The 26,287-nt window shown below is 38.3% G+C and overlaps 2 protein-coding genes across 2 annotated transcripts in view; one reads left to right on the forward strand and one right to left on the reverse strand.

The window, feature by feature from the left end:
- The window catches only part of CNGB3 (cyclic nucleotide gated channel subunit beta 3), a 195,573-nt gene extending 192,038 nt beyond the window's left edge, over nucleotides 1-3,535 (forward strand). The window contains exons 17-18 of the mRNA XM_036741745.1: nucleotides 338-512; nucleotides 3,260-3,535. Of these exons, the coding sequence (XP_036597640.1) occupies nucleotides 338-512; nucleotides 3,260-3,535 (451 nt within the window). The remainder of the gene's footprint in view (nucleotides 1-337; nucleotides 513-3,259) is intronic.
- Nucleotides 3,536-18,423: 14,888 nt separating this feature from the next.
- The window catches only part of CPNE3 (copine 3), a 63,005-nt gene continuing 55,141 nt past the window's right edge, over nucleotides 18,424-26,287 (reverse strand). Inside the window, exons 15-16 of the mRNA XM_036756977.1 lie at nucleotides 23,304-23,540; nucleotides 18,424-21,831 (exon numbers count right to left, since the gene is read on the reverse strand). Coding sequence (XP_036612872.1) covers nucleotides 21,721-21,831; nucleotides 23,304-23,540 — 348 coding nt within the window. The 3' untranslated portion in view covers nucleotides 18,424-21,720. The remainder of the gene's footprint in view (nucleotides 21,832-23,303; nucleotides 23,541-26,287) is intronic.

The raw sequence follows: 26,287 nt of genomic DNA on the forward strand, positions 1-26,287 counted from the left end.
TAAATAGTGAGACTCTGAACTGCTGAGGTATAATAGCTAGATGCTGCATTATTTATTTCCTTTTTTATTTTGAAGACAAGGTGAATGGTGTGGGGGTGTGTGTGGGGGTGTGTGTGTGTGTGTGTGTGTTTGTACAGTCACTACAAAAGGAAGGAAGAGAGACCATAGAATACAGCATGGCAACTTACTTGGAGCTTTCTCTAAGTTGTTTTTTTTATATAACTTAGTTTGTACAAGGAGATATTATTTTATAGGGAAGTAAGTCAGCTCACCAGAGTGATTTTTGTCCAAACCATCACAGAGCCCCTTAATCGTGTCTCCTATTGTCCGTTTGCAGGTTACTTCTAAAGCAGAAGGCTAAGCCCACAGAGGCCCCACCTCCAGTGAAAGGTTTTGCCCTTCTCATCCCATCCAAAGAAGAGACACCCAAAATGCTTAAAGCCTTGCTGGGTGGCTCAGGTAAAACAAGTCTCGCTAGACTACTCAGACTGAAGAAAGAAATAGCAGCTCAGGTAATGAATGAGTGAAAAAAAAATTAACTTCCTAGGGAGCCTGGGTGGGGGAAAGCTCATTTAGATAGCATTGTAGAGTTTGAAAAGCTTATTACATACATTATTATATCTTTTGATCTTCACAACAACCTTGCAAGAAAGGTGCTAACGTTTTCCCCATCTTACAGATGAGGAAACTGAAGCTGAGAGAAGTGATGTCAACAAACATTTATTAAACACCTATTACCAAGTACTATACTGTCTAGAAATACAAAGTCTGATCCCCCCACTCCCTCTACCCCCAAAAAGCCCATGCTGTCAAGGAGCTCACAATCGAATGAGGGAGACAAATAAGATACATTCAAAATAAACTGTAGATAATCAGGCAAAGGAAGGTACTAGAAATAAGGGAGATAGGAAGAGGTTCCCTTATAGAAAGAAGGTAGGATTTTATCAGATACTCGAGGGAAGCCAGGAGGTAGAAATGATGAGACAGAATTCAAGGCTCAGGGGACGTATACAGAGTCAGGAGATGGAGTGTCCTGTGGAAGGAGCAGCAAGGAGGCCAGTGCCACTGGATCAAAAAGAACTCAAAAGAGGGAGTTAAGGTATAAGAAGACTGGAAAGGTAGGATAGGGCCAAGTTATACATATGTATGGAGAGAGCTGGAGACAGTAAGTTGGATTTGGAGGTGGAGTTAGAGATGTATATAGATAGAGAGACAGAGAAAAAGATATGTGTATGTGTGAGTATGTATATATAAATATGTACACATGTACATGTGCATATATGTATATACACACATGCCTATGGATGGAGTTGTGGTTACGTACGCATATCATGTGGGCATTATGTACCAGATAGTAGATAGAAACCAAACTTTAGACACTAAAAGACTCAGGTTTAAATACAACCTCTTATACATGCATAAGCACATGGTAGATATGTGACCCTGAGCAAATCATTTAATCTCTCAGTGCCCCAGGCAACTCTCTAAAATGATGAGTTACTAATGAATCATGGGAGGGACATTCTATCCTGGGAATTCCCAGTACTAATGAAATAAAAAGTTGACATTCCTCCCCTTCCAAAAACTCTGTGTGTGTGTGTGTGTGTGTGTGTGTGTGTGTATGTATGTGTATTTGCAGGGGAAGGAAAGGACAAACCTATGATTTCGTTGGTGCAGAGAATTCTCAGTTAAAAAAAAAAAATTCTACCAATGTGGATCAGAATCTAGTTTTCAACCTATAGTCTTGAAGCATTGCTCAGGGTACTGAAAAGAGACTTGGCCAGGGTTCCATAGCTTGTATGGGTCAGAGTCATTCACATCTCCTTGACTCAAAGGCAAATGCTAATCTCTAGCCATATGGGTTGTCTCCTCCTATTAAAATGGAGACTCCTAGAGGGAGAAGGCTGTCATACTTTGGTATTCACATCCCCAGTATTTAGTTAGCACAGCACATGGCAACATAATAAACGCTTAATTGGTTTTTTCCTTTTATTCACTAGTTCTCTGCACCAATGAAATCACAGATCTGTCCTTTTATTCACTTCCTGCCTCTCATGAGCATTTATACCCAGTCCAAATTATTCCTAAATGAGGAACCAGAAATATGGTGAAATAAAAAAGATCATAGATTTATAACAAAAAAGAACCTTAGGAGCTCAGTGAGTCCAACCCACTCATTTTATAAATGCTGACACTAAGGCCCAGAGAGGTTAGGTATAAACCTAACCCTGCCTAACCGGTCACTACTAGAAAGGAAACTAGAATGAGAGCTCAACCTTTGGGACCCCTTTGGCAGTCTGGCGAAGCCCACGAACCCCTTCTCAGAGTAGTGCTTTTTAACAACCACAACAAAATAATGTCCAGCATTTATATATAGTGCTTTATGAATATGGTCTCATTTTATCCGCACAAAAACCCTGAGAGAGAGCTAGGTGCTATTCTAATCATCCTTTTATGGATAAGGAAAATGGATCAGACAGAGAGACTAAGTGAATTGTCCAGGGTTACACATCTAGTAAGTTTCTGAGGCTGGATTTGGGCTGTGGTCTTCCTCACTTCACTGTATCACCCTACTAGCTGTATTAGGATTACAAGATAAAAAATCATGTCAAAATTAGCAATTATCAAATTTGTTTAAAAGTTCATCACCCATAGGCTAAAAACCCATGTACTAAGCACTGGCCCTGGAGTCAGGAGGACCTGAGTTTAAATCCGGCCTCAGACACTTGACACACTTACTAGCTGTGTGACCTTGGGCAAGTCACTTAACCTCAATTGCCCTGCCTTCCCCTCCTCAAAAAAAATTTTAAAAAACCCATGTACAAGATATAGACTAGCATACAAGCATATCTATGACAAATAAATGAGAATCTTCCTCAGAGAGAGATGTCCATCTCTATTTCATTCTTCAGCAGCTTGTACATATAGAAAAAGATACTCATATCATAAATACTTTGAACCTGATGCTTCTGCTATATAAACAATCACATACCTAGAGTTAGGTGGAGAATCTTCTGGCAAATGTAGAAATGCACAGGCCCAAACCTGCCCTTCACCTTAACTCAGAAGTTCTATGTCAACATTCCATTTGACATGCAGAGACTACATGCAGAGATTCTCTTACCCTGAGAAGAATAATTCAGAGATTCCTTTTCTAAGTGATAACCTTGAACATGAAGGTAATGACTAGCCAAATGTAGTTGAAAACCTTTGGTTGTGATTTCAAGGCTAATTCTGTGCCAACACATTTTTTTTCCAGGAAAAAGATAAAAAAGCTGAGGGAGGAGAAGTCCATGGAAATGAAACAGCAGAAAAACAACTGGACGAGACCAAAAGTAATTTGGGAAATGAAATAGAAAAACCAATGGACAGGCTCAAATGTAAATCGAGACCTGTTACAGAAGTGCCCCAGCCTGTACCAAAGGCAGTCCTACCCAAGGGAAACGCTAAAGAATCACTTATCATCACCATGACCCCTTCCTCTAATGCAGAAGAAGAAATTCTTACAGTCGAAATCAAAGAGAAGGCACAGTAATAAATGCTTGATTTCATATAAGTCTGGGCATTTTCCTAAGGGCAGAGTGCCCAGGAGTTAAGTTTAAATGAATGAAAGAAGAAAGGATTTGTTTCTTCTACTCCTGAGACACCCTCACAGGCAAATCATTTGCTTACTATCTCTTGGACTTGATTTGAAAGTTCTATTTTATGTAAGAATAGTAAGGTTATTAATAATCACTCAGATTCATATTTGCTATTAACTTTATACTTTTACTCATTCCTTATTTCTTTTTCCTAGTTCCATTTTTCTTTCTCCTGTTCTCCATTTGGTCATTGCTTCTTCCTATCCTCTTCATTTTATCTTGATTCTTAAGTGACTCTTGGTCCATTCCTCTTTATTTTTTCTGGGCACCCCATCTTGTAGCATTTTCTAGTGTGACTTTTATTTAGATATATTATGCCTATTTTTCTCTTCTTTCCCCTAAGTCTACTTTACCTTGATAACTAACGTAGGCTTAATTACCATCAAGAGTCTGGTGACTTCTGTTTAAAGATTACTGGTCCTTCACAGTAATGTATACATTAACAAGCGTTCACAAGACCAAATAAGTAACAAGCCACTCAGCTGGAAGTAACCAGGACTGCTGTATGGTTAATATGCATTTCAGATGAAAAATGTCCCCATACAGAAGTCTAAACACAAACATACATAATGAGGGACTTTGGTAACTAACCAAATCTAAAATTTCATTAATAGATTAGGATAATATGGTAGAAAAAGTGAGAATATAACTTCACACTATGTTCTAAGGAAACAAATATTATTCAGTCTTCCTAGGTAACACACAAAAAGACAATCCAACCAAATAATTTGATCTAAACTACATAACAGGGAGGAAAATTTTGGCTCAAAATAAACCATTGGAGTTTTCTAAAATGAAACAGGAAGGTTTGAAAGATAGTGGGTTACCAAAGGACCCCAAACAAAGATCCAATGCCCAGCTGAGTATGTTGTAGACAGTATTGGATTATGTGGCAATAGAAGCCTCTTATAATTGAAAAATCTCTGATTCAATAAAACCTATAAAAGGGGTTTTTATTGTTAGACAGTTGGGGCTTGTTTTAGTTTGTTTAATTATTTTTAAAAGAAATCAAATCTCCCAGGCCTTTATATAACTTGCAGGTACATTTCTCAGCCATTTCTTTAAGGTCTTACCCCAAAGGATAGCAGACCTAAGATAATGTTCAGTTCAGACCCTAGGAAAGGTTTCAGGATTAGAGAGACAGACTATATCTATGTGTCCAATTGATGTGAACTTAAAAAGATGCTGGAAAAAAAACTCTTAAGTTAATTAAACACACTTTGGAATGCTGTCTTGATGACTTAATTAGCCTCAATTAAACTAACAAAATCTGATGTCCTTAGGAAGCGCATAGTGACAGACTCTTCACAGAAGAATCATCAGAATCTTAAAAGCTGAAAGAGACTCATTAGAAGTTAGAGAACATGTAGGCTTCCATTTTGATAAATAACTTCACTTAATCAAAGAACAGAAGAAATAATAAAAGAAAAAATAAACAGTTTTGAAGTCTTAAAATTTTCATCAACAAAGTAAATACAACTAAGATAAAAAGGGAAACTGTAAATGGGGAGGGGGGTTAATCTTGGCATCAAACACTGCTGATAAAAGTTTGATATGTTATACATATGGAAATTTTAAAATTATCTAAGACCAAAAAGCATCCTCCAACAGATAATAGGTCAAAGAATATGAACAGACAATATTCTAAAGGGAAATAAAATAAGTTTCATCTCACACTGAACAAATTTTCAAAGATCAAAAGAAATAGTTGATGTTGGAGAAGCTGCAGAAGGACAAACACACTAGCATACTGTAGAGGTAAGAGCGAATCTGCCCAACCATTATGGAGAACAATTTGAAATTATGCAATAAAAGCCTTTGAACGTTTCTTTAACCTTTGACCCAGGGATCCTACTGTATGGTATTCCAGGAGATCAGAGAAAAAAGGGTCCCATACTGAAATACTGAAATATTTAAAACAGTACATTTTATGGTAGATAGCCTAACACTAGAAATAAAGCAGATGCTCATTAGTTAGGTGGAGAGCCAAACATGTTATACTATAGCAATGTATTGAGATATTACTGCATTGCCAGAAAAAACAAAAATTAGAAATTCAAAACATGGGAAAACCTTAAGAAATGGTACAGTGAAGTAAAAAGAACTAAAAAATGACTACAATAATGTAGATGACAAAAAAAACACTAAATCAAAGCTAAATGCTTTATAATTGTAAAGACCAATTTAGACGGGAAAAAGAATCAGGAAATGCATCTCCTTTTCATTGGAAAGAAGGCAGACTAGAGACAGAGAATGTTTTATAGAGTTTCAGGCCATTCCCCAGTTGATAAATGATCAAAGGATATGAACAGGAAGTTTTCTAATTTAAAAAAAAAATCCAAACAGCTATGTGAAAATATGTTCCAAATCACTAATAAATAAGAGAAATGCAAATTAAAGCAGTTCTGAAGTTCTACCAGTTGGCAAAGATAACAAAAAGGCAAAGGGACAAAAATCGGAGGGGCTTCAGGAAAACAGGCCTACCATTGATTTGTCGTTCAGTGGTTTTCAGTCATGTTCTCTTGGTAAAGCTACTGGAGTGGTTTGCCATTTCCTTCTACAGCTGAGGAAGCTGAGGCAAACAGTTAAATTACTTGCCCAGGGTCACACAGCTAGTAGAGTATCTGATGCCAGATTTGAACTTAGAAAAATGAGTCTTCTGACTCCAAGCCCAGAACTCTATCCACTGCACCACCTACCTGCCCATACTGTGGACAGGTATTCTAGAAAGCAATTTGATACTATGCCCCTAAAATCACTAAATCCTGCATGTCATTTGACTCAATAATTACACTATTAATTTTATACCTCTCAGAGATCAAAGAGAGAGGAAAAAGAACATTAGAAAAATATTTAGAATGGCTCCTTTTGGAATGGCAATAACTGGAAACTAAGGGAATGCCCATCAGTTGAGGAATGGCTGAACATATTATGGCATATGAATGTAATGAAATACTATAATGCTGTAAGAAATGACAAAAAAATAGCTTCAGAGATATTTGGGGAGACTTGTATGAACTGATACAGAATGAAGTGAGCAGAACCAGGAGAACAATTTATGTACTAACAACAACCTTGTAAAGATAAACAGCTTTGAAATACTTAAGAACTCTGATGAGTGCAATCAAGAACCTAGATTCCAAAAGACTGATAAGGAAGTATACTACCCACCTCCTGATAAAGAGGTTATAGACTCAAGATGCAAAATGAGGCACGTATTTGTGGGCATGGTAAATTCAGAGGTTTGTCTGACTATGCATATTTGTTACAAGGACTTTTTCTTTTTCTTTTTCCAGTGGGGGGTGGGGAGGACAGGGGAAGAGGGGGAAAAAATAAAAGCCTGTTAATTAAAAAATAAATAAATAAAAGCATATGCTTTCAGATGAAGTATGTGTTTTATTTACATGTTTTTCCTTATTGTAATGTGGAAGATCACTGGTTAGGAAAGGGTGGAAAGTAGGTCAAGAAATGACCAAAATATAAAACCAAAGGCATCAATAAAACTTTTAAAAAATAAATACTTTCAGAATATAACACAGATCTATATATTGGAGAGCCACATACAAGAAATATGAGTGATCAGTGCACAACATAGAGACAACTCTTACCTTCAACTATTTGAAGCCTCATCACACTCCTCCTATCTACTCCTCTCCACCAGGTTTTGTTTCTCACCTGTAATCAGTTGAACATCTTTACAACCCCTCAATTAGTAAAGCATCTCTGCCCCAGCTGTTCTGATAATCATCTCTTCCAGTCCCTCCCACCCCCACGGGATGATGAAATGGTTAATAAGCCTCCCCCTAGCAAAGGCTGCTACTAGCTCAGCTACATATGCTAAATGAGGGGGCTACATCTCTCTGAAAGCATTTTGATATCCCATCAAGCTTTTAAAAAATAGGCTTCTTCCTATAAAAATCTGAAGTAAAAGAGAAGGGTGAAGTAGGCCAAGAAACAGCCGTTAAAGTCATCACCTTCCTACTGACAAGACTTTCTAAAACAAAAATCAATGAGAGGAGGTCACTTAATGTATGGTCTGGAAAAAGGCTTGAAAATTGCATTTGTCAGGTGCTGGTGAGCCAGGGGAAGTTTGTGTCAGTTGATGAGCCTGCAGAACAGAATTGATGGCAGTCAGAGGCTTCAGGCTATATTCCCCAGACCCTCTAACTCCTAAGCCAAAATCCAGCAATTGCAGAAGAGACTTCCTGCTCCATCAGCTGATTAGGGCCTAGCTCCTTGACCCCAATCAGTGGAGACAGCCTAGAACTCCGCTGCACACACCTCATCTACTCCACGTCACTGCTATGGGAGGCCTGGTCACAAACCTTAACCACATACACGAGTTATTTTGTTAAGGATATCATCAATAAAGGTGGACACGCACTTTCACTACATAGAAAGAATATCATTAATACTAATAATAGCTAACATTTATAAAGTCCTTTAAAGTTTGCAAAATACTTTGCATGATGTCATGTGATCCTTATAAAAACTATGTGAGGTAGGGGTTATTATCATTTCTATTTTACAGTTGAAGAAACTGAGGCAGAAAATAAATGGCTTGCCCAAGGTAATACAGCTAATAAGTATCTGAGGTAGTATTTAAACTCAAGTCTTCCTGACCCCAAATCCAATACTCTGTTCACTATATTACTTGTCGCATAAGCTGTCAAATTCGGTACCCTCCTTAAATGTGTAATTCTTTATAGATATTAACTATGCTAATCCCAACAACCATGAGAAAAGCTTGTACTTTATCAAATTATTGTCTTCTGTCTCCCAATAGACACCAGCCCCAGAGTCGCCATAGGTAAATTCGTACCAGAGGCTTTGGGGTGGGGGGAAGGAGGAAGAATCTGGATCTGTAATTTTCTGGTATAGAGACTTTCTTCCACCAATGCAGATCTCCAAAGCATCTATAATTTGTAGTTTTAAGCAAGTAATTGGATCTCTAAGAGGTTAAGTGACTTGCCCAGAGTCACATGGTTAGTACCTGTCTGAGGCAAAATTTAAACTTAGGTGTTCTTGATTCTAAGGCCAGCACTCTAACCACTAAACCATATTACCTCTCTTGCCAGATGTTAAGAAATGGAAAAGCCTAGGTGAGTGCTGAAGGGAGGATGAGAGAGTCTTAAGGGTGGATTGGTTGGAAGGGAGGGCAGAGTTGGGTCCAAAGGTAAGCAGGAAGGAGACCTGGAAAATTGAGAGGAAGAAAAAAAAAAGTCCCTGATCTTTTTATCCTGAAGACTTTTTCATATTTTTGAGGGGGCAGAAGGGGAGGAGCTTTATTCTAGTCAGTCAATAACCATTTACTGTTGTTTGTTCTTCATTTTCAAAGAGAACTAATGACATTGTGAGTGATGTCTTGACTCTGGATTTAAGTGAGCCAGAGTTGCACAAAGTCATCAGCCTCACTCTCTTTTCCTGAGTCATCACCTGAGTCAAGTCCAATGGCAAGACAAAAGTCAAGACAACTGGCAATGGCCTGGGATGCAGTAGACGACCTTGGAGTCTTCAATGTCTGACCAAGCTGTAAGCACTTCACAGTGCCTGCTTCAGCTGCCTTCATGGCCATTGGAACAAATTGTTGCCGTCTGCCCATTCTACCCAAGAAAGTCTTCACATGCTTGGGATAGAGACCCCTTTAACTCACTGATGGGTTTGAGGCCTGTTGGTTACCCTCGACCTGGTTTAGCCCTTCTGCAGTGTCAATTTACCAAGGTTTACCAGACTGCTGCTATGCCGCAGCTTCTTGGAGCCACAGGTGAGAGTTGGGTGACATATGGACACCAATGGTGGACCAATAGCCTTGAAAAGTGCTCAGCAAGCCCTCACACCAGAGGTGCTAGTCCTCCTTGGACACCCTACATACCCCAAACATTTATGAAATGCCTACTAAATGCCTGGCACTGTGCTAAGAAAGATAAAAGATAGCCCCTGCTCTCAAGGAGTCCTCAGTCTAATGGGGAAATGACATGTAAACAACCACATGCATATTACATACAGTATAAATTGCAAATAATTCACAGAGAAAGGCATTAGAATTAAGGGAGGTCAGCAAAAACTTCCTATAAAAGGTGGGATACAGATAACAGTGCTACACACTAGCATATAGGAGGCATTTGATCAAATAATTGCTGAATGGCTATGAGGCAAGATGGTGCATTGGATGAATGCTGAGCTAAAAATATGAACTAATGGACAGCACAGCTGGATTTTGGATCCTATGTTGGCTTTGCTACTAATTGTGTGACCTAGGCAAATTACTTCATTTCTCTGCGCCTCCGTTTTTCCCTCTGTAAAGGCCAACAACGTTGGCCTTCTGATTGTTCCACAAACCAGACCCTTCATCTACCGGTTCCAGGCATTGTCTCTGGCTGTCCTCCATGCCAGGAATGCTCTCTCTCCTCCATTTCGACTATTGACCTCCCCACCTTCCTTTAAGTCTCAACGAAAATCTCATCTCAACTCCTCTTAATTCCAGTGTTTTCCCTCTGTTAATTATTTCCTATCTATCCTTTGTATATATTTGTTTGCATGTTGTCTCCCCCAATACGCTCCTTGAGGGAAGGGACTATTTGTTCACCTTTTCTAGTATCCCAAATGCTTAGCACGGTGGCTGGCACTTAATAAATGTTTATCGAATGTTTTTCATTGGTTGTGATGAGGTTGCTCAGAGATAGGAGTATGCTACAGCCAATTTGAACCAGCTCCCCAGAGCTAATTGCTAAATTTTCAGTGTGAACATCAATGCAAATCAGGGTTATTGTACTGCTGACTGTTTAGACTTTAAAAAGTGATGGAGAAAATGTTAATAATTCAGGTGTGTTGTATATACATTTTTTTTTCAGAGATCCATTTGTTAAACGTTTACCAGCAGGAGCCTGCTCAGAGCTATCAGTGTTATCTCTCATTGCTCAAAAACAAACAAAAAAATGGTATCCATTTAAAAAACTAAAGTAAAATGATGTATTTAAGTAAGCAAAATGAAGAGAACAGTACACCTGATGACTACAATAATGTAACTATAAAGAACACTAAAATGGAGCCCAAGCCTTGGCAATCATAATTTTGGTCTTATCAAACAGATGGTAAAAAACACTTTTTGCTCTTCTGTTAGAAAGGGGCATAAGATGTTGTATATTCTGTCCAACAGCATCTCTGTGTCAGTTGATTTTGCTTAATTATGTTACACTAGATCTTTTACAAAGATATATTTATCAAAAAAAATTTACAAAGAAAGGCCCACCATGAGGCTCAAGGCCCCAGTACCCTGGCTTCTCAGAGCCTCCATGCCAGGAGGCCTAGCTGGCTGCACCACCTTGCCTGCAATGCTGGCTGCAAGGTTACCAGGGCTCAGACTCCAAGGGCCACAATGATCACTTCTGTCCCATGAAACTGAAGACAAACAACACAGGACAGAAACAAACACCCATTTCTCCAAACTAAGGTAAAAGAGAAGCAAAGAAAGATAATCCCTCCCCTTTCACCAGTTCAGTTCATGACATCCACACTGGGTGCAGCAGATATGAGTCCCTGAAAGGAACACAGGTAAAGGATGACGGAAAAGAAAGCAAACTCCTCAGTTTCACCACTTTTAAAGATCCAGGTGGCCAAAGGGGATGTCCCCTAGGAGACAGCAGGCTGTATATTGGGCAAGCTGGGCATGCTCAAAACATGCCTGGAGGAACCTGGATTACTTGCTGTGAAGGAGATCCCAATTAAAGGAAAAGGTATATTTCTGGAAAATTTCTGGAAATTATTTTGATGTAAAAACAAAAGGCATCAATAAACCTTTTTTAATGGTATCTGTCTAAGAGAGACATGTTACTGGTATCAAGCAATCAGACCGTCAACACGCATGCATGCCAAAGGAAAGTTAACCCACATGGTAATCATTTAGTCAATTCATCATTAGTCACCAGGGACTAACTAAATGAGCCATTCCATACTGGCATTCATGATACTGGTGATATCAGGCAGTTACAATACTGGCAACAGAGTAGCAATTTAAAAAATAATATCCTGTTTCATAATTGCTAGAATAGTAGAAAATATGTCTTTGCATTATTAATCATTTTGTAAATTTGGCTTAATTCCTAGTTAGTCATGTAGCTCTTTCAGAATACGTTAGCAGAAACTAGATAGTCTGAGTAGTCATGAATATTAGTCATTCTCCTCCCTGAAAAAATGAGATCGGACCTATAAGGCCCAGATATGAATTGTCCACAGATGGCCCTCACCCTGGATTCCCCTGTGTTCCCAATCTAATCTTCCACGATCTTCCTGGCTCCAGAGCCAACATTCAGGCTCTCTGTGGTGGTGATTTACAAAGAAAATTCTGCTCCGGGACAGATCAGAATCCAGGCTTAAAGACACACAAGTGGTTTAAGGGGAGGTGACTTCACCAAGAAACTAGAGCAAACAAAACAAAGCAATAAAAATAGAATTGCAGTGTCCTTGATGCTTACATCATTTTTAAAACATTTTTAATCTCAATAATAGTTCATATTTATATCACAACTTAAGATTGGAAAAGTACTTTATATTATCTCTTTTAAAGAGCTTTCTACGAGTACAGTGGAAAGAGCACCGAATGATGTGAAAAGACCTGGATTCAGCTCCTATCTCTGTGCCTTATTATTTGTGGGAACTCGGGCAAATCACTTCATCTCTTTGGGTCTCAATTTCCCCAGCTGTCAAACAAAGGCGTTAGACTCAATAACATCTAAAGTTCCTTTCTACATCTAAATCTATGATCCTGTAATCTTAAAAAAATAAAAAAAAATGTTAAAGGCTCATGAGCAAAATGGATGTAGTTACAAATAAGGTAAACCTTTACTGGGTATGAATTTTTGAACTCGTCGTCAGAATGTTAAAACATAAATACTCAAAATTCCAAACAAAACTAGACCTGAGTTGGCACCACTTCCAGGTCGTGTGAAAACCTCCCAGAACCTGCTTTTTCAACTAGTTTCTAGAAAGCGCTGCATTTCCATTCTGTGGCCACCCTTAGTTACTACCATAAGGAGGGCATTTTTCTCTCTGGTTCCCTGGATCAATAGTTAACGGCAGAGCCAGAATTTGAACTCAGGTTCACTGACTCTAGAACCCAGGCTCCTTCCATTACACCATGCAGCCTTCCTACTTTTCAGAAGTTGCTATACTTCCAAACCTTTGGAAATCCTGCTCTTCTTCCCAACTATTCCAACCTCCACTGATCTCCCACAAGCTCCCCAGGGCTGGTTGTTAAATTTTCAGCATGAGCATTTACATCTCAGAAATTTGCAAAGGCTAAAAATCAGGGCTCGATTCATTGTTTGGTTGATTGTCTAGACTTAAGAACCTGTTGGAAAAAATGTTAATGATGCATATTAAAGTTACAGATGTGCCCAGCCTACCTTTTTTTTCCCCAGAGAAAGCCTGTTTTTAAACATAACCAGCACACTCCCTGTCATCCTCCCTCCCTAAACAATCTTGCGCTTTTATTTTGGTTTTTTTTTTTCCCTTATATACAAACGTGTTGTCTCCTCCAATAAAAGGTAATCTTCCTCCCACAGCCACTTAGTAAGTGGTTAACAAATTCCTGTTGATTGGTTAATTGATCTCTTCTTCCTTTGGACAGCTCAAGATGGCTCCAAATGAATCTCTTTAGAAGAGATAAGTCTTGAAAAATTTTCCAGATATTTTTTGAAAGGCAGCCACTTAGACATCAAACAAGAACACTACAACCTCCCTGGGACTCAGTTTCCTCCTTGTTAAAAGGTGGGAGTTGGGCTAGATGTCCTCTAAGGTTCCTTCCAGCTCTAGATCTGATCCCATAATCTGGTATCATTAGCCAGACCTTAAAATATCCAGGAATCCAACGCACAGGCTTTCTAAGGCAGTAAATAAAACCTGGTGTGTGGGCCACATCTGAGCCAATGAATGATTCCCCCTGGCCTACTGAGGGCATCCCCAAGAGTTATTAACACTGTGCTTGTTACATGATTACCTCTACATGTTATACTTGCGTGTGGCCCTCAAAACTCAGCACGACTCATAAAGTGAACCTCCGGTCAAATTGCCCACCCTGTTTTATATCAATGTCACAGAGTATTTAAAGAAACAAAAACTTATTTCCTTTATTAAGAAAAAAAAAACCCTTAAGCTAGGAATTATTTGTAAAATGTACAACTACACCAACTTTTGGTATTAAAACAGGCTACAAACTGTAAGTAAAGTAGCCTCTGGAGAAAACTTATTTTTTTCTGCATCACCCCAAAAGGAATTTAGAAAATGCATGTGTATTTAACAGTGGGCATTTAATAAATGTATAGTAATAAATAATAGTAATGGATACTCTTAAAAACTTGCCTCTGAGCATCTGCTTTATTTCAGTTGCAGGCATTAGTTGTAAAATGACTACATAGACATTCAACCAAAGTCGAGTCTGTTTTTAGACTGTATGCTATTTGATATAAAATTTGGCCTGTTTTCTAAGTCATCTACTCCTATGGAAGGGTTCAGAAATCTTTGGAAGACATTATTCACTGTTTTGAACTGGATTTAATTACCTCAACATAGTCTCAAAGTCACTTAGAATTGATGTTCCCAAATATTACAGCCCTACACAGCATTCATGCCATTTGTGGGTATATGAGTGAATATATTTTACTGTAGTGACCTGTGTGAACAGGAATGATGATAATAAGGTCAAGTAGATGTGTGTCATAAAAGCTGTTATATCTTGGGGCAAAAAATGAAATAAAATTATATATGAAAGGTCATCTACCCTCTTTATAAATAAATTAGTAGAGCATAAATTGTGACATAGAAGAACAATGCCAAAGTCACACAATCCACATCTTGATATGTATGATATAATAACTTCTATTTGAAGGTAGCTTTGTGTAATATTAAGAGCCTTGGGCTGGAACTGGGGGACATGTGCTATGTAGTCTTAAGGGATCACTTCATACATTGCCTTGGGCTTGCGTACTCATCTATGAAATCGAGTCGGATTAAATAATTCCCAAACTACTCTCTAGTTCCAAAATTCTCAAAGAACTTGAGAGCAAATATTGTACCTCCAAAATGCTCTAAGTGGCTTCTTAAAGCAAGCTCTAGGTAAAGAAGCAGTTTTCAGCATACAGGATTAACAATATAGAAATAGACACATGATCAATAAAGAACTTACGTAGCCATAAGCAAATCAGGGAAGGGGTTTTGTTTTGTTTTTCAAAGTAGGTTATCCTAGAGAAGTGATGTCAGAAGGCCAAAAAAACTGTTTAACTTGTCTGATGTCCTATGGTCTAGTGGTCAGATAACCGTAAGTAATCCTTCCAACATCAAGAGTATAAAGGATAGCTTTCTTTGGGATGACAAAAGGTCTTGGGAGAAAAAAAAAACTAAGAAAACAATGTCCAGATTTTCAGGGAAGATGGAAAACCAAGTAATTAAATAAAGAACATGAAAATAATCCCGGATAAAAATCTGCATTGGCTTTGTCCCTAGGGGTTCAGGAAAGAAAGGTCAATCACTGGATCTTGATCCCCCAACCTGCTTTCTGAAATTGTTACCACCTTAAAAAAGGAATTTCCAGGTGAGAAGTTCCATTTCCCCAGGAGCTCTTGAGTAGGTGAGTGGGCCACAGTAGAAATGCATCAGTGTTCTAAACCCTAGATAGCACTCTGATATGAAGTTTCAGGTTTTAAAGTCTATTCAGAAAGTGGAAAATAAAGGAGATATGGAAAGATCAGTATTGCTGCCCATGCCCACTGATGGGCTGAACTTCGAGACCCCACTTGTTCACATGGGCAAGGAAGTTAAATTTAAAGGGATTTTGATAGATCTGTGTCACACCAAAAAGTGAAATGTTTCCATTTCTGTTGTAGCAGGCTCTTCTAATGTTATCTTTCCTCCTCAGAACTGGAGAAGAAAAAGTCTATGAGTCTATGAACCCCAAACAAGCACAAATGTCCTTTTTCCTTTGAGCTTTTAGAAACTCCTGGCCTGATATTTACCCAAGCGATAACTTCCATCAAGCTGTGAGTTCTTACTACAGGCAGCCAGTTGTAGTCGTGGCTGCTGCTGCCCCTGTTGCTTGAGTTGCTGATCCACTGTAGAGGATGTGCCACAACAGCCTCTGGAGAGTTGCAGTGGGGGAGACCCAGAGTGGATACAGGACCCCAAGGTTGTGATGGCAAACACTGACTAGCATTGTCATAAAGGACCCACTAGTAAAACCCGATCTCAACCCCTTTCCCACCCATTTTCTCCAACTGTTTACAGAGTTGATCTTGGCAGATTCTTGCCACACAGCTTCTTCCCTTAAACCTTCTTCTAGGGTCCCAGAAACACGGAGCAAGGAAGGGGCTCATAAAACAAATTTTTTCTAGTTTTTTTATGTAAAATTTTCTTTATTGGGTTTAAATAAACCATGTGGATGCTTTTTAAAAAATCAATTGTCTGGATCTCATGAAAAAGGTTAGTCATTTGAAAGCAGATTCCCTAAAGGTGGGGAAGAATGGGGGACAGTACAACTGGAGATTTCCATGATTTTAATATTTCGGAGCAAATTTCCATTTTCTTTTTCCATACCCCTAGATCAGTACTGAATCCAGGGATAGCTGCCGCTCCCAAACAGTTTTGGCTTTATCTGTAAGAGGTCTTAAAGTTTGTAGGAAAGCGCCCTCTGGTGACCATTGAGAATACTGAGACCTTCTGGAAAGTATGTTCACAACCACCAAACTGTCTAAGACCTGCTTGTTGGCTTGAGAATAGCGCTGCTTGGTGGTAAAATTGTACATATACTGCCTTGTTTAATAATTAATTCATAGTTTAAGTGAGTGCTTGCTTGCTTTTCTGTATGTTGCAGAAAGAAAGCAAATGAGCCTAACATGGTCAACTATTGATACAACAGGATCCACCAATGTCACATACTATATGACATGATGGGAAGAGTTGGGGCTGGTGACAGGTGTTAAATTGAACCAGAAATCTCTGACTCATGGGAACCTCATCTATCACCTCTGTTCACCAGTCTGGAAATCTTTACTTCCTCAGGAGTCAGTTTGTTAAGAGTTTTAGGGGCCTGGGGTAGGGTTCTATTGTGAATGAAAAGATAGATTGTAAACTTCTTTAGGGGAAACACTCATTCATTTGTGTATATCCCCCCCCCCCCCCCCCCCCGCCGCCAGAGACATATTCACAATGCCTGACATCTTGCAGGCAACTAGTAAATATTTGTGGGAAGTGGAGGAGGTAGGGAAGGAGGAAGGAAGGAAAGAAGGCGGGAGGGAGGGAAGAGGGGAAGAAAAGGGTGGGAATGCACACTTGGAAAGTGTATAACCAGATAAAACAATTTCACTTTTCAGCATAATCTATAGCATATTGCTCTACTCTATGCCCCAAACAAAAAGCTATTAGCTATTCCATGATTATGCCCTATCCTTCACCTCCTTCCCATGGTCATACCATTTCCTCTGTTAGAATGCTCTCCCCTGAAATGTTTATTGGACTGGATGGAATGGAACTTCTGACTCTTAATTCTAAACCTAACCCATCAGAAGCCATCCTTCAAAGCCCAGTTTAAATGCCAGCTTCATGAAGGGAAGGACAGGGAACAAGCTATATAAAGGATGAATAGGAATAATTAACAGAGGGAAAGCACTAGAGAGGGGTTTGGGAAGACTTCCTGTAGAAAGTGGGATACTGGGTGGGACTCGAAGTCAGGAAGGTCAGTTGTCTGACATGAACATGGACAGCATTCCAGGCAGGAGAGACAGCTAGAAAAGAATGCCCAGAACCAAGAGGTGGGAGTGTCTTGTTTGTGGAAAAGCCAGGAGGCCAGAGTCTTTAGATCAAAGAGTACATGACTGGAAGCAAGATGTAAAAAGACTGGAAAGGTAGGAGGGGGCTAGGTTATGAAGGGCTTTGAATGCCAAACATTTTGTATTTGATCCTGGAGGCAACAGGAAGCCACCAGACTTTATTGAGTCAGCAGTGGGTGACATGATCAGACTTGTGTCTTAAGAATATTACTTTACTATTTGTTCTAAATAAATTGTTCTAAAAACTAAAAAAAAAAAAGGATATTACTTTAGTGGTTGAATGGAGGCCAGACTAGAGTGGGAAGAGACTTGAGGCAGGCAGACCCACCAGCAGGCTATTGCAATAATCCAGGCATGAAGTGATGAGGGCCTGCACTAGAGTGGTGTCAGAAGAGAAAACAGGGTCAAGTGCCCTGGGTCACAGAGCTAGAAGTGTCTGAGGCCAGAACTGAATTCATAAAGACGAATCTTTCTGATTCCAAGCCCAGAGCTCTATCCACTGCACCACCTAGCTGCCTCAATATCTTCCCATAATACCAATCAAATACAGGAGTCACATTGCTCAAGCCATTCCTAACTACAGGAAGATGACCTTTAATTATGCTGTCATACCATGCTGTGTCTACAAACACGATTTAATTCAAGAAACATTTATTAAGTGCCACCACTCATAATTATCTTTTCTCTATTAGCTTAGCTTAGACTATTAGCTTCTTAAGGGCAAAACCATATCTTATGTCTCCCTTATTACCTAGTATAGTCTTTTACAGCAATAGGATTTATTAAATATTTGTTAAATGAATAAAAAAAATCCAGTTTGCCTAAATTCAGTAAAATGACAAACCCCAAACTCTTTGTGAAAATAATGCTTCACTAAATGTTTTACTTTTCCTTTCATTGTTTATGCGTCATGCAGAGAGGGACAAGAGATTCAGTCAAGACCATAATTAAACCAAGACACCATACTGTTTACATCCAGAATCAACTTTATCATAAATCAAAGGGAAGATACATTTAAAAGTTGTGGTCATATATTAGAGACTATTATACACATCCATATATTAGCAAATACAACTTTTATAAAAGCACGTGAAAAATCTAAATCTGATTCTCAATCAAAGTATTAGGTTACCTTGCCATATAATTACCTTGACACATCATGAATATTAAAAGAAATTTTGCAAAAAATAATAGTTTTTTTGTTTTTATTGTTGTTTTAGGAAAATGAATTTCCAAATAAGTAAAGGAAGAGATATGAAAAGTGTGTCAAAAATACAGCATAAGAAGGTAAGGGCATCAAGTTTAATTTAAAAACCATCTGGAAGACCATGAAATGAAAAGTCTGAGAATCACTGGTATGAGGTTTACATTTCCCAAGTTTATAATAAGTTCATTTCTGAAGTTTTACCACAAGGTGGCACAAGCTAGTTTACGTACAATTTTCTCAAAACAAAAACCCTAGTCAGAACACAGCTCTGAGGACCTAAATTTCTTGTCTGGATACTTGCACAGCTGTTAGCATGACATGATCTATTTGGTCTCAAGACACCCTATAATCAATCTGACAATATCCTCTTTAGAAACATGAATTCAAAAAGGGACAGATTATTTAAAATACAAAGCTCAATCCAAATGTGGCACAAGAGATGGGGGTTGTTATTGAAACTACATGTTTTTCATAAAGTGATGAAAATAAAAGTGTAAATGCTTTTAACTCAGCACATGAAATAGGCAAATATTTACCTTACAACAGCTTATTCTGCCTCAGCAGCATCTAACCAGGAACTCAATGGCATCAGATTGTTTGAGAACATACCAAGTAAAGAAATGGTATAAAACAGGAACACTCTAAATCTGCTTTATCTGTGGTGTCCCTGGCCTAGTGACCTGGGTGATTTAAATGCACTGTGTTCATTTAAATATTACGTTCACCTTTTTTGCATCTCCAATATTTAGCACAGTGTGAGTAGGTGCTTAATAAATGTCAACTGATTATTAATTAAATGAAGTAGAAAAATTGGGGGCCATTTTCCACACAATTCAAGCCCCAAGCCAGTAAAAGAACGACCAATTATCCACTCCACAGCAGGGATATAGTCTAAAGAAAGTACTGTCAACAAGTTGTAAGGCCACAAGAAGTAAGATACTATTAGGTGAGTATCAGTTAATAGTGGTTTGCCCAATCCCAAAGACCTATAGGGAGTTCTACAAGGCCAGTCAGCTAGTCTACTCAGGCAATCACAACATGGCAGCAAGTGAGATCCACCTCAGCTTGAATTGTCCAGTCACTTTAAAGAAGCCAGAGTCTGCTAAGCCCTGGTCCTCTCTTCCACATTGTGATGAAGGTGTATAAAACTAGACCCAGGTGCTGGAGATTTTTCAGCAAGACTAAAAAGCTAGACTAAAGGATATATATCCTTATTTATACATGTAAAATATTGGGATCAACACTAAAAACACACATACACACACACACACTTACTTTATTTTCATGTGAAATATGTACTGGTTTTCAGTGTTTTAATATGTATTAAGTGCATGCTAATGGGCTTATAAATATATATATGTTACTGGATTTAATGCTGTTTTATATATACATATGTTGATGGTATTAGATATGTCCAGAGTTTTGACGTTTTTTTTCAAAGCAATTCGTGAAGAAGAAATATGCTTTTTATCTCAGTGTATTCTGGCAAAACAGCCTTCAGAATGGAGAGGACTCTACTTTGAGTGAAAACAACATAGAGACTGGAACTGTGATTTGGTTGTTAGAGGAAACTACCTTCACCAGTGCAGATTAATTCCTTCTCTGAAACATATAGTCTGAGAGTTACCTAGATTACTGAAAGCTGAAGCAATTTGTCACCCATCAGGTATGTTTCTGAAGTGAAGCTCAAACCCAGGTATCTTCAGTACCGAGGTTAGTTTTCTGTCCATTACCACAAAGCCTCCACAGGCATATATGTATGCCTTCTCAAAGAGACTGAGAAGAGACTTCTCAAATGGGATTGATGACTCAAAAACATTTTTTTAATTCCAAAAGATTTTATGCTTGAATGTAGGGCACATCCTGTGACTAAAAAATAATATTCTTATAAAATGATAGATTAATTGGAAAGAAACCATTATTATCTCTCAAGAAAAAAAAATCTCTTTTAATAAATGTTGCATAATGAGGTAAAGGTGATTTCCCCAGCACTGATTAACATGTGGTGAGTAAGAAATTGTAAAGAAGTTAGCTACAGGAAGAAGCAAAGGTTATCTGGCTTCCAGGACAGTGGGGGCACTAAGCTGTTCCTCAGTGCATCATGGTCAACAAGTCTTCTTCTCATCACACCAACTGATTTATCAGCCTTAAACATGTGAGCCTCAAACAGGCTCACAAAACACGGGCTAACATGAGCTGAACTCCTTACCAACTGAGCAGATCTGGAACCACAGCAAAGAACAAAAGCTATGTCTTTAATTTCTAAAGAACCTTCCATTTTGCCTGAAGCAGTTTAAGAACAAGACCCACCTTCAACCTGATCATCTTCAGAATCTTCTATGATGAAAAAATTATTTTTAAAAGGTCAAAAAAAAAGGCAACAGAGAATTGTTTGTCTATAACAGGTATCTATTCAGTGATTGCTTACTAAGAAACTAAGTCTGTTCCTTCCCCTCAAGGCAAAAGAATTAATTTACCTATTGATGTGGCTTATAGACTGCAGCACTACGTAGAGGCAAATGAAAAAAGTTGACACTCTATGGACAATAATGAGGTATGAGAAGGACCAGTTAAAGTACCCCCAAATCATCTCAGCTAAACAGCTTTATCTTGATCAAGCATGGGAGTTTGCATGTGGAATATATGCTAACGGGGCAATAGCAAAACTTAGCAGTTCATAGGTAACATTTGTTCCGGCAAAATGACTTATCATTCAAATATGACTTCGACACAAGCAAAGTCAACTCACTGCCACTTTCTAACCCAAACAGGCTTCAGTCAATTGCTCCCAATTACTAGTCACTGAAATGATTACACAGAGATTCACTTTTCATATTTAAAAAAAAAATCCACAAGCATATATAAAAACGATATTCCAAAAGAAATGCATTAAACAGATACGGCTCCACGTCAAAAAAAAAAAAAAATAAAAGAATCATATCACACAGAGAGAGACCATAAAGGGCCACAAGAAACAACACTGGTGAATGCATCTTGGGGAGAGGTAACGCACCCATGGCTCCACCTAGCACAAAGGAATTCTCCTGGGCTGTTTCCATTACTTTGTAGCAGGATTCTTTGGAGGGAGGAGTTTATACGTGTTAAAGTAACCCACCACTTGTTGAGGAACCTCTGCCAGGACACACTGAGAAAGGGCTTCCTTTGGAGCCTTGTAAAAAAAAGAAAAGAAAGAAAAAGAAAGCAAGCAAGTGTCTTTGTTAGCAATCATACATTTAAACAACATATTATGCCCCTTAACTTAGACCAGATTACTTGACATTAAAAAATTCCATTTTTCTCCTGTGGCTTGAGGCCCATGTCTTATCTTGGCATCATCAAGATAAGGAGCCTAGTAGACTTATTTTTAAAAAACCAAAACACTATGCAATTCTTTTTTCATGAGATCGTTTGTGACTGGACTGGAAAAATAACACTTAAGACTTGTTTTCCTTAGACTTGGAAACTAATAGGTAACTGAAGTTTGTTACACACAGAATGAGCAGGTACCTGAAAGAAATCTGATCATTGTGGGTTTTTTAATAGTATTTTATTCTTTCCCAATTACAAGTAAAAACAATTCTTAACATTCATTTTTTAAATTTCCAGTTCCAAATTTTCTCTCTTCTTCCCTAAGATGGTAGGCAATTTGATATAGGTTATATATGTGTAATCATGTAAAACAAATTTCCATATGAAAAATGATCATTGTAAGAAAGCAAATTAAGCATTTTCCTCAGTTACTCCTAGCAAGCTTATTCTCAATAAGAAAATGGGGTTTTCAGCTAGAATATTAGAACTACCACAGCACAGAAGGTAAAGAAAAAAAATACATATCTAAAACATTCACATAGGAAGAGTGAAGTCTTCCTCAACTTATCTTTATACTAGGAAATGTAAATAAATGACATGCAAATCTGGGAAGAAACTGCCAAACTTTCTAGAGCAGGGATTCTTAACCTAAGGTCTTAGAACCACTTGGGAATCTATTGAAACCTAGGGTTTGAGAGGGTCCAAAACTTGGATGGGAAGACAATTATATCTTTATTTTCACTCATCTTTGGTTTTCTTTTAAATCCAATATTTTATTTTATGCATCTAAAAACACTATTCTATGAAAAAAAGACTCCACCAGACTGCCAAAAGGATCATGATGGGGAAAAAAAAGGTCGCTGATATCTGTTCTAGTGATTAGAAAAATAGATTTTGTGTTGTATATCTGCAATGGCCCAGAAAAATTTAAGGGACCTACTAGACCACCTCCCTCTTGATCTCATGGTTAAGACCATAGTTGTTGGAATGTATCAAAGGAGTCTCTGACTAGAAAAACACTGACAGAGACTTCAAAAACATGGAGAATGCATTATTCTTACTGCACAAAAGCACTGCAGATGGGCATAGGCACAGAAATTTCAAGAATTGTATGAGGAAAGTAATATGCTCAAGATTGCTAAAGAATGTAACTTGTACCCTCTCCCCAGCCCCTCCACCATGGACATCTATTTAATTGGTTGGCTGGGGAACAACCCAGAGATCCTTGAGTCAGGACACTCAGCTCCCCAGATTTGGGGGGGGGGTGGCATGCAGAGTGGGAAGTGAAGGGAGAGGGGGTAGAGGAGGAAAATGAAGAATGGCAATACTCACATTCTGGAATTGTCTGAAAGGAACAAACTGAACAATGTCTCTGATAGCAGTCTCGCCAGTTGGGGACCTGAGTGCTCCGCCATCACCATCAAGAAACTCCATTGCACTGAAGTCTGCACCTCCAACACCAACAATGATGATGGACATGGGGAGTTTGGCAGCATTCACTATGGCTTGCCTGGTTTGATCAAGGTCTGTGATCACACCATCAGTGATGATCAGGAGCACGAAATATTGCTTTAAAGGAAGATGAGCTTTGTTACCTTCATAATCAAACGGTTTGTCAGCAAGGACAAGCTAGGCAGCCAAATGGTGCAGTGGGTAAAGCACTGGATCTGCAATCAAGAAGATCTAACTTCCAATCCTGCCCCAGGCTTGCTAGCTGTGTGACCCTGGGCAAGTTACTTAACCTTTGTATTTGAAACCTCAGTTTCCTTATCTGAAATGGGGATAATAACAACACCTAGATCCCAGGATTCTAGTGAGGAGAAAATTAGATTATATATGTATATGTGTGTATGTGTGTGTGTACATATATATATATATATATATATATATATATATATACACACATATATATATACATACATGCATACACACACATATATATATTTTTTTCCAAACCTTAAAGCATTAAATAAATGCCAGCTATTAATAACAGTAACAACAATAATGAAAAGGATAGAGAAGAGGTGGTATCCATTTAACAGGCAGAATCCAACACAAACAATACAAAAGGTTATCACTAATTCCTCGGCTGCTTTCACCATGCTACTAAAGTTACTTGATCTCTTTCCCACAGTTTCCCAACTTCAGCAATAACCTTGGAACAAAATCTATTAAGATCCTCAGACAACAGATTGACTTGGCACAGAAAGCAAGAGAAAGGCTATTTAAATTAAATTGGCAAAGCTTTTTAAAGAACCAAAACAGTCCATAAAATAGGTTTGGCCTGAGGGTCCCACACCTTAAGCACTAAAAGAATTCTACCCTGCTACCTCACCGCCAGAAAAGGCAAAACAAACTAGTATTTCTACAAAGAAAAAGAAAAAAATCACTCCCTAGTTTTAAGAACTAAATATACTTTTATATGTGTGTGTTTGTATACACACACATATACATATATACATATATATAAACTAAATATATAAATAAATATAGCTAAATATGCAACGTAATCACTCAAGAGAAAGTTGTGAACTTTTATCATTGTTTAGTCATCTCAGTTGTGTCAGACACTTCATGACCCCATTTGGGGTAGATATACTGGAGTGGTTTGCCATTTCCTTCTCCAGCTCATTTTGAAGATGAAGAACTGAGTCAAACAGGGTTAAGTGACTTGCCCAGAGTCACACAACTAGTAAGTGTCTGGGGTAGGATTTGAACTCAGATCTTGGCTCCAAGTCCAAAACTCCTACTGTATGCCAAACAGCCATTTCACTCCATACTTGACTACACATCAGTTCATACATTTTTCCCATTTTTCTCAATATTTCTCAGAGTGGTTGTTTCTAAAACTTCAATATTTCATTATATTCATATATTCATATATCATCTGGATATCCATTTTATTTACTGTTCTTTAAAAAAAGAAAAGATTCTGCCTGAAGATCTTTGTATACATGAGTCTTTCTCTCTTTGACATCCTACCTGGCAATGGGATTTCTGGGTCAGTTTTTGGCGCGCTTCCAGACTGTTCTCCAAAATAGCAGGATTAATTCATAACTCAACCAACAGCTTATTAGCGTGCCTGTCTTCCTGCAGCCCTTCCAACAATGGCTACCTCTGTCCTTTGTTATCTTTGCCAATTTGTTGAATATGAATTTGAATCCAAATTTCAGAGTTGTTTTTAACTTACATTTCTAGGTGGTACAATGGATAAATCAGTAGGCCTGGGGTCAGGAAGACCAGAGTTCAAAACTTGGCTCCAGACACTTATTAATTGTGTGACCCAGAGCAAGTCACTTAATTTCTGTCTGACTCAGTTTCCTCAGTTGTGAAGTGGAGATAATAATAGAACCTCCCTCCCAAGAGTTGTCATGAGGATCAAATGAAACAATATTTGTAAAGCACTTAGCCCAGTGCCTGGTACATAGTAGGGGCTTATAAATGCTTGTCTGCCCCACCCCATCACCTGTGATTTGGAATAGTCTTTAGTATTTAATTTAACAAGCATTTATTAAGGGCCAGAACTACTTGTCCACATTCTTTGACTACTTATCCATAGAGGAATGGATACTGGAAGGACTTCTCATAAAGAACAAGAGAACATTGTATAAAGTTAACAGCAATATTGGGTTAAGAACAACTTTGAGTGACTAAGTCATTTTCACTATTATAAATACCCAAATTAACTACAAAGGACATAAGAAGGAAGACGCTATCTACATCCAGAGAAAGAACTGATAAATAGAAGTACATATAGAATGATTTTATATATATACATATTTGTATCTAATCGTAGCCACCAGGAGGAGGGTGAAGGAGAAAAAAAAAGAAATGTACATGATAACTTTATTATATACTTAAAAGGAATACCAAGTTGTACATAATAGATTTGAAGTTTTATGTTATATGTTATACTATATTATGTTATGCTTTTTTATTTCACAAATTCAGTTGTTTTTTTTTTTTAAAGAATTTCATCAAAATCTCCATGGGCCAGGGATAGTCATACATTCCCCTCCTGGCCCTGTTTCTGACTTTCTGGGCTTCAAAGCCCTTCCTCTGCTGCTATCTCATCCTGGAACTTCCCACAGTGTCTGAGGCCTCCTCACTCCAGAACATCCAACCACCCCTGTGGCCTTCTGACACGGAAATATACCTCCACTAGGCTCTCCCCTTCTCCCTCCTTCCTTCATAGTCTCATCAAAACAGACACAGGCCAGAGATCATCATCATTGAGACAGACCTTCATCCTGTTGTGAAGCTTGCTAAAACTCAGAGTTCTCTCCTTCCTTCCTTTTTTTTACAACTCTATCCTC

The sequence above is a fragment of the Trichosurus vulpecula genome, chromosome 1 (genome assembly GCF_011100635.1).
Source record: "Trichosurus vulpecula isolate mTriVul1 chromosome 1, mTriVul1.pri, whole genome shotgun sequence".
In the NCBI taxonomy this organism is placed as follows: Eukaryota; Metazoa; Chordata; class Mammalia; order Diprotodontia; family Phalangeridae; genus Trichosurus; species Trichosurus vulpecula.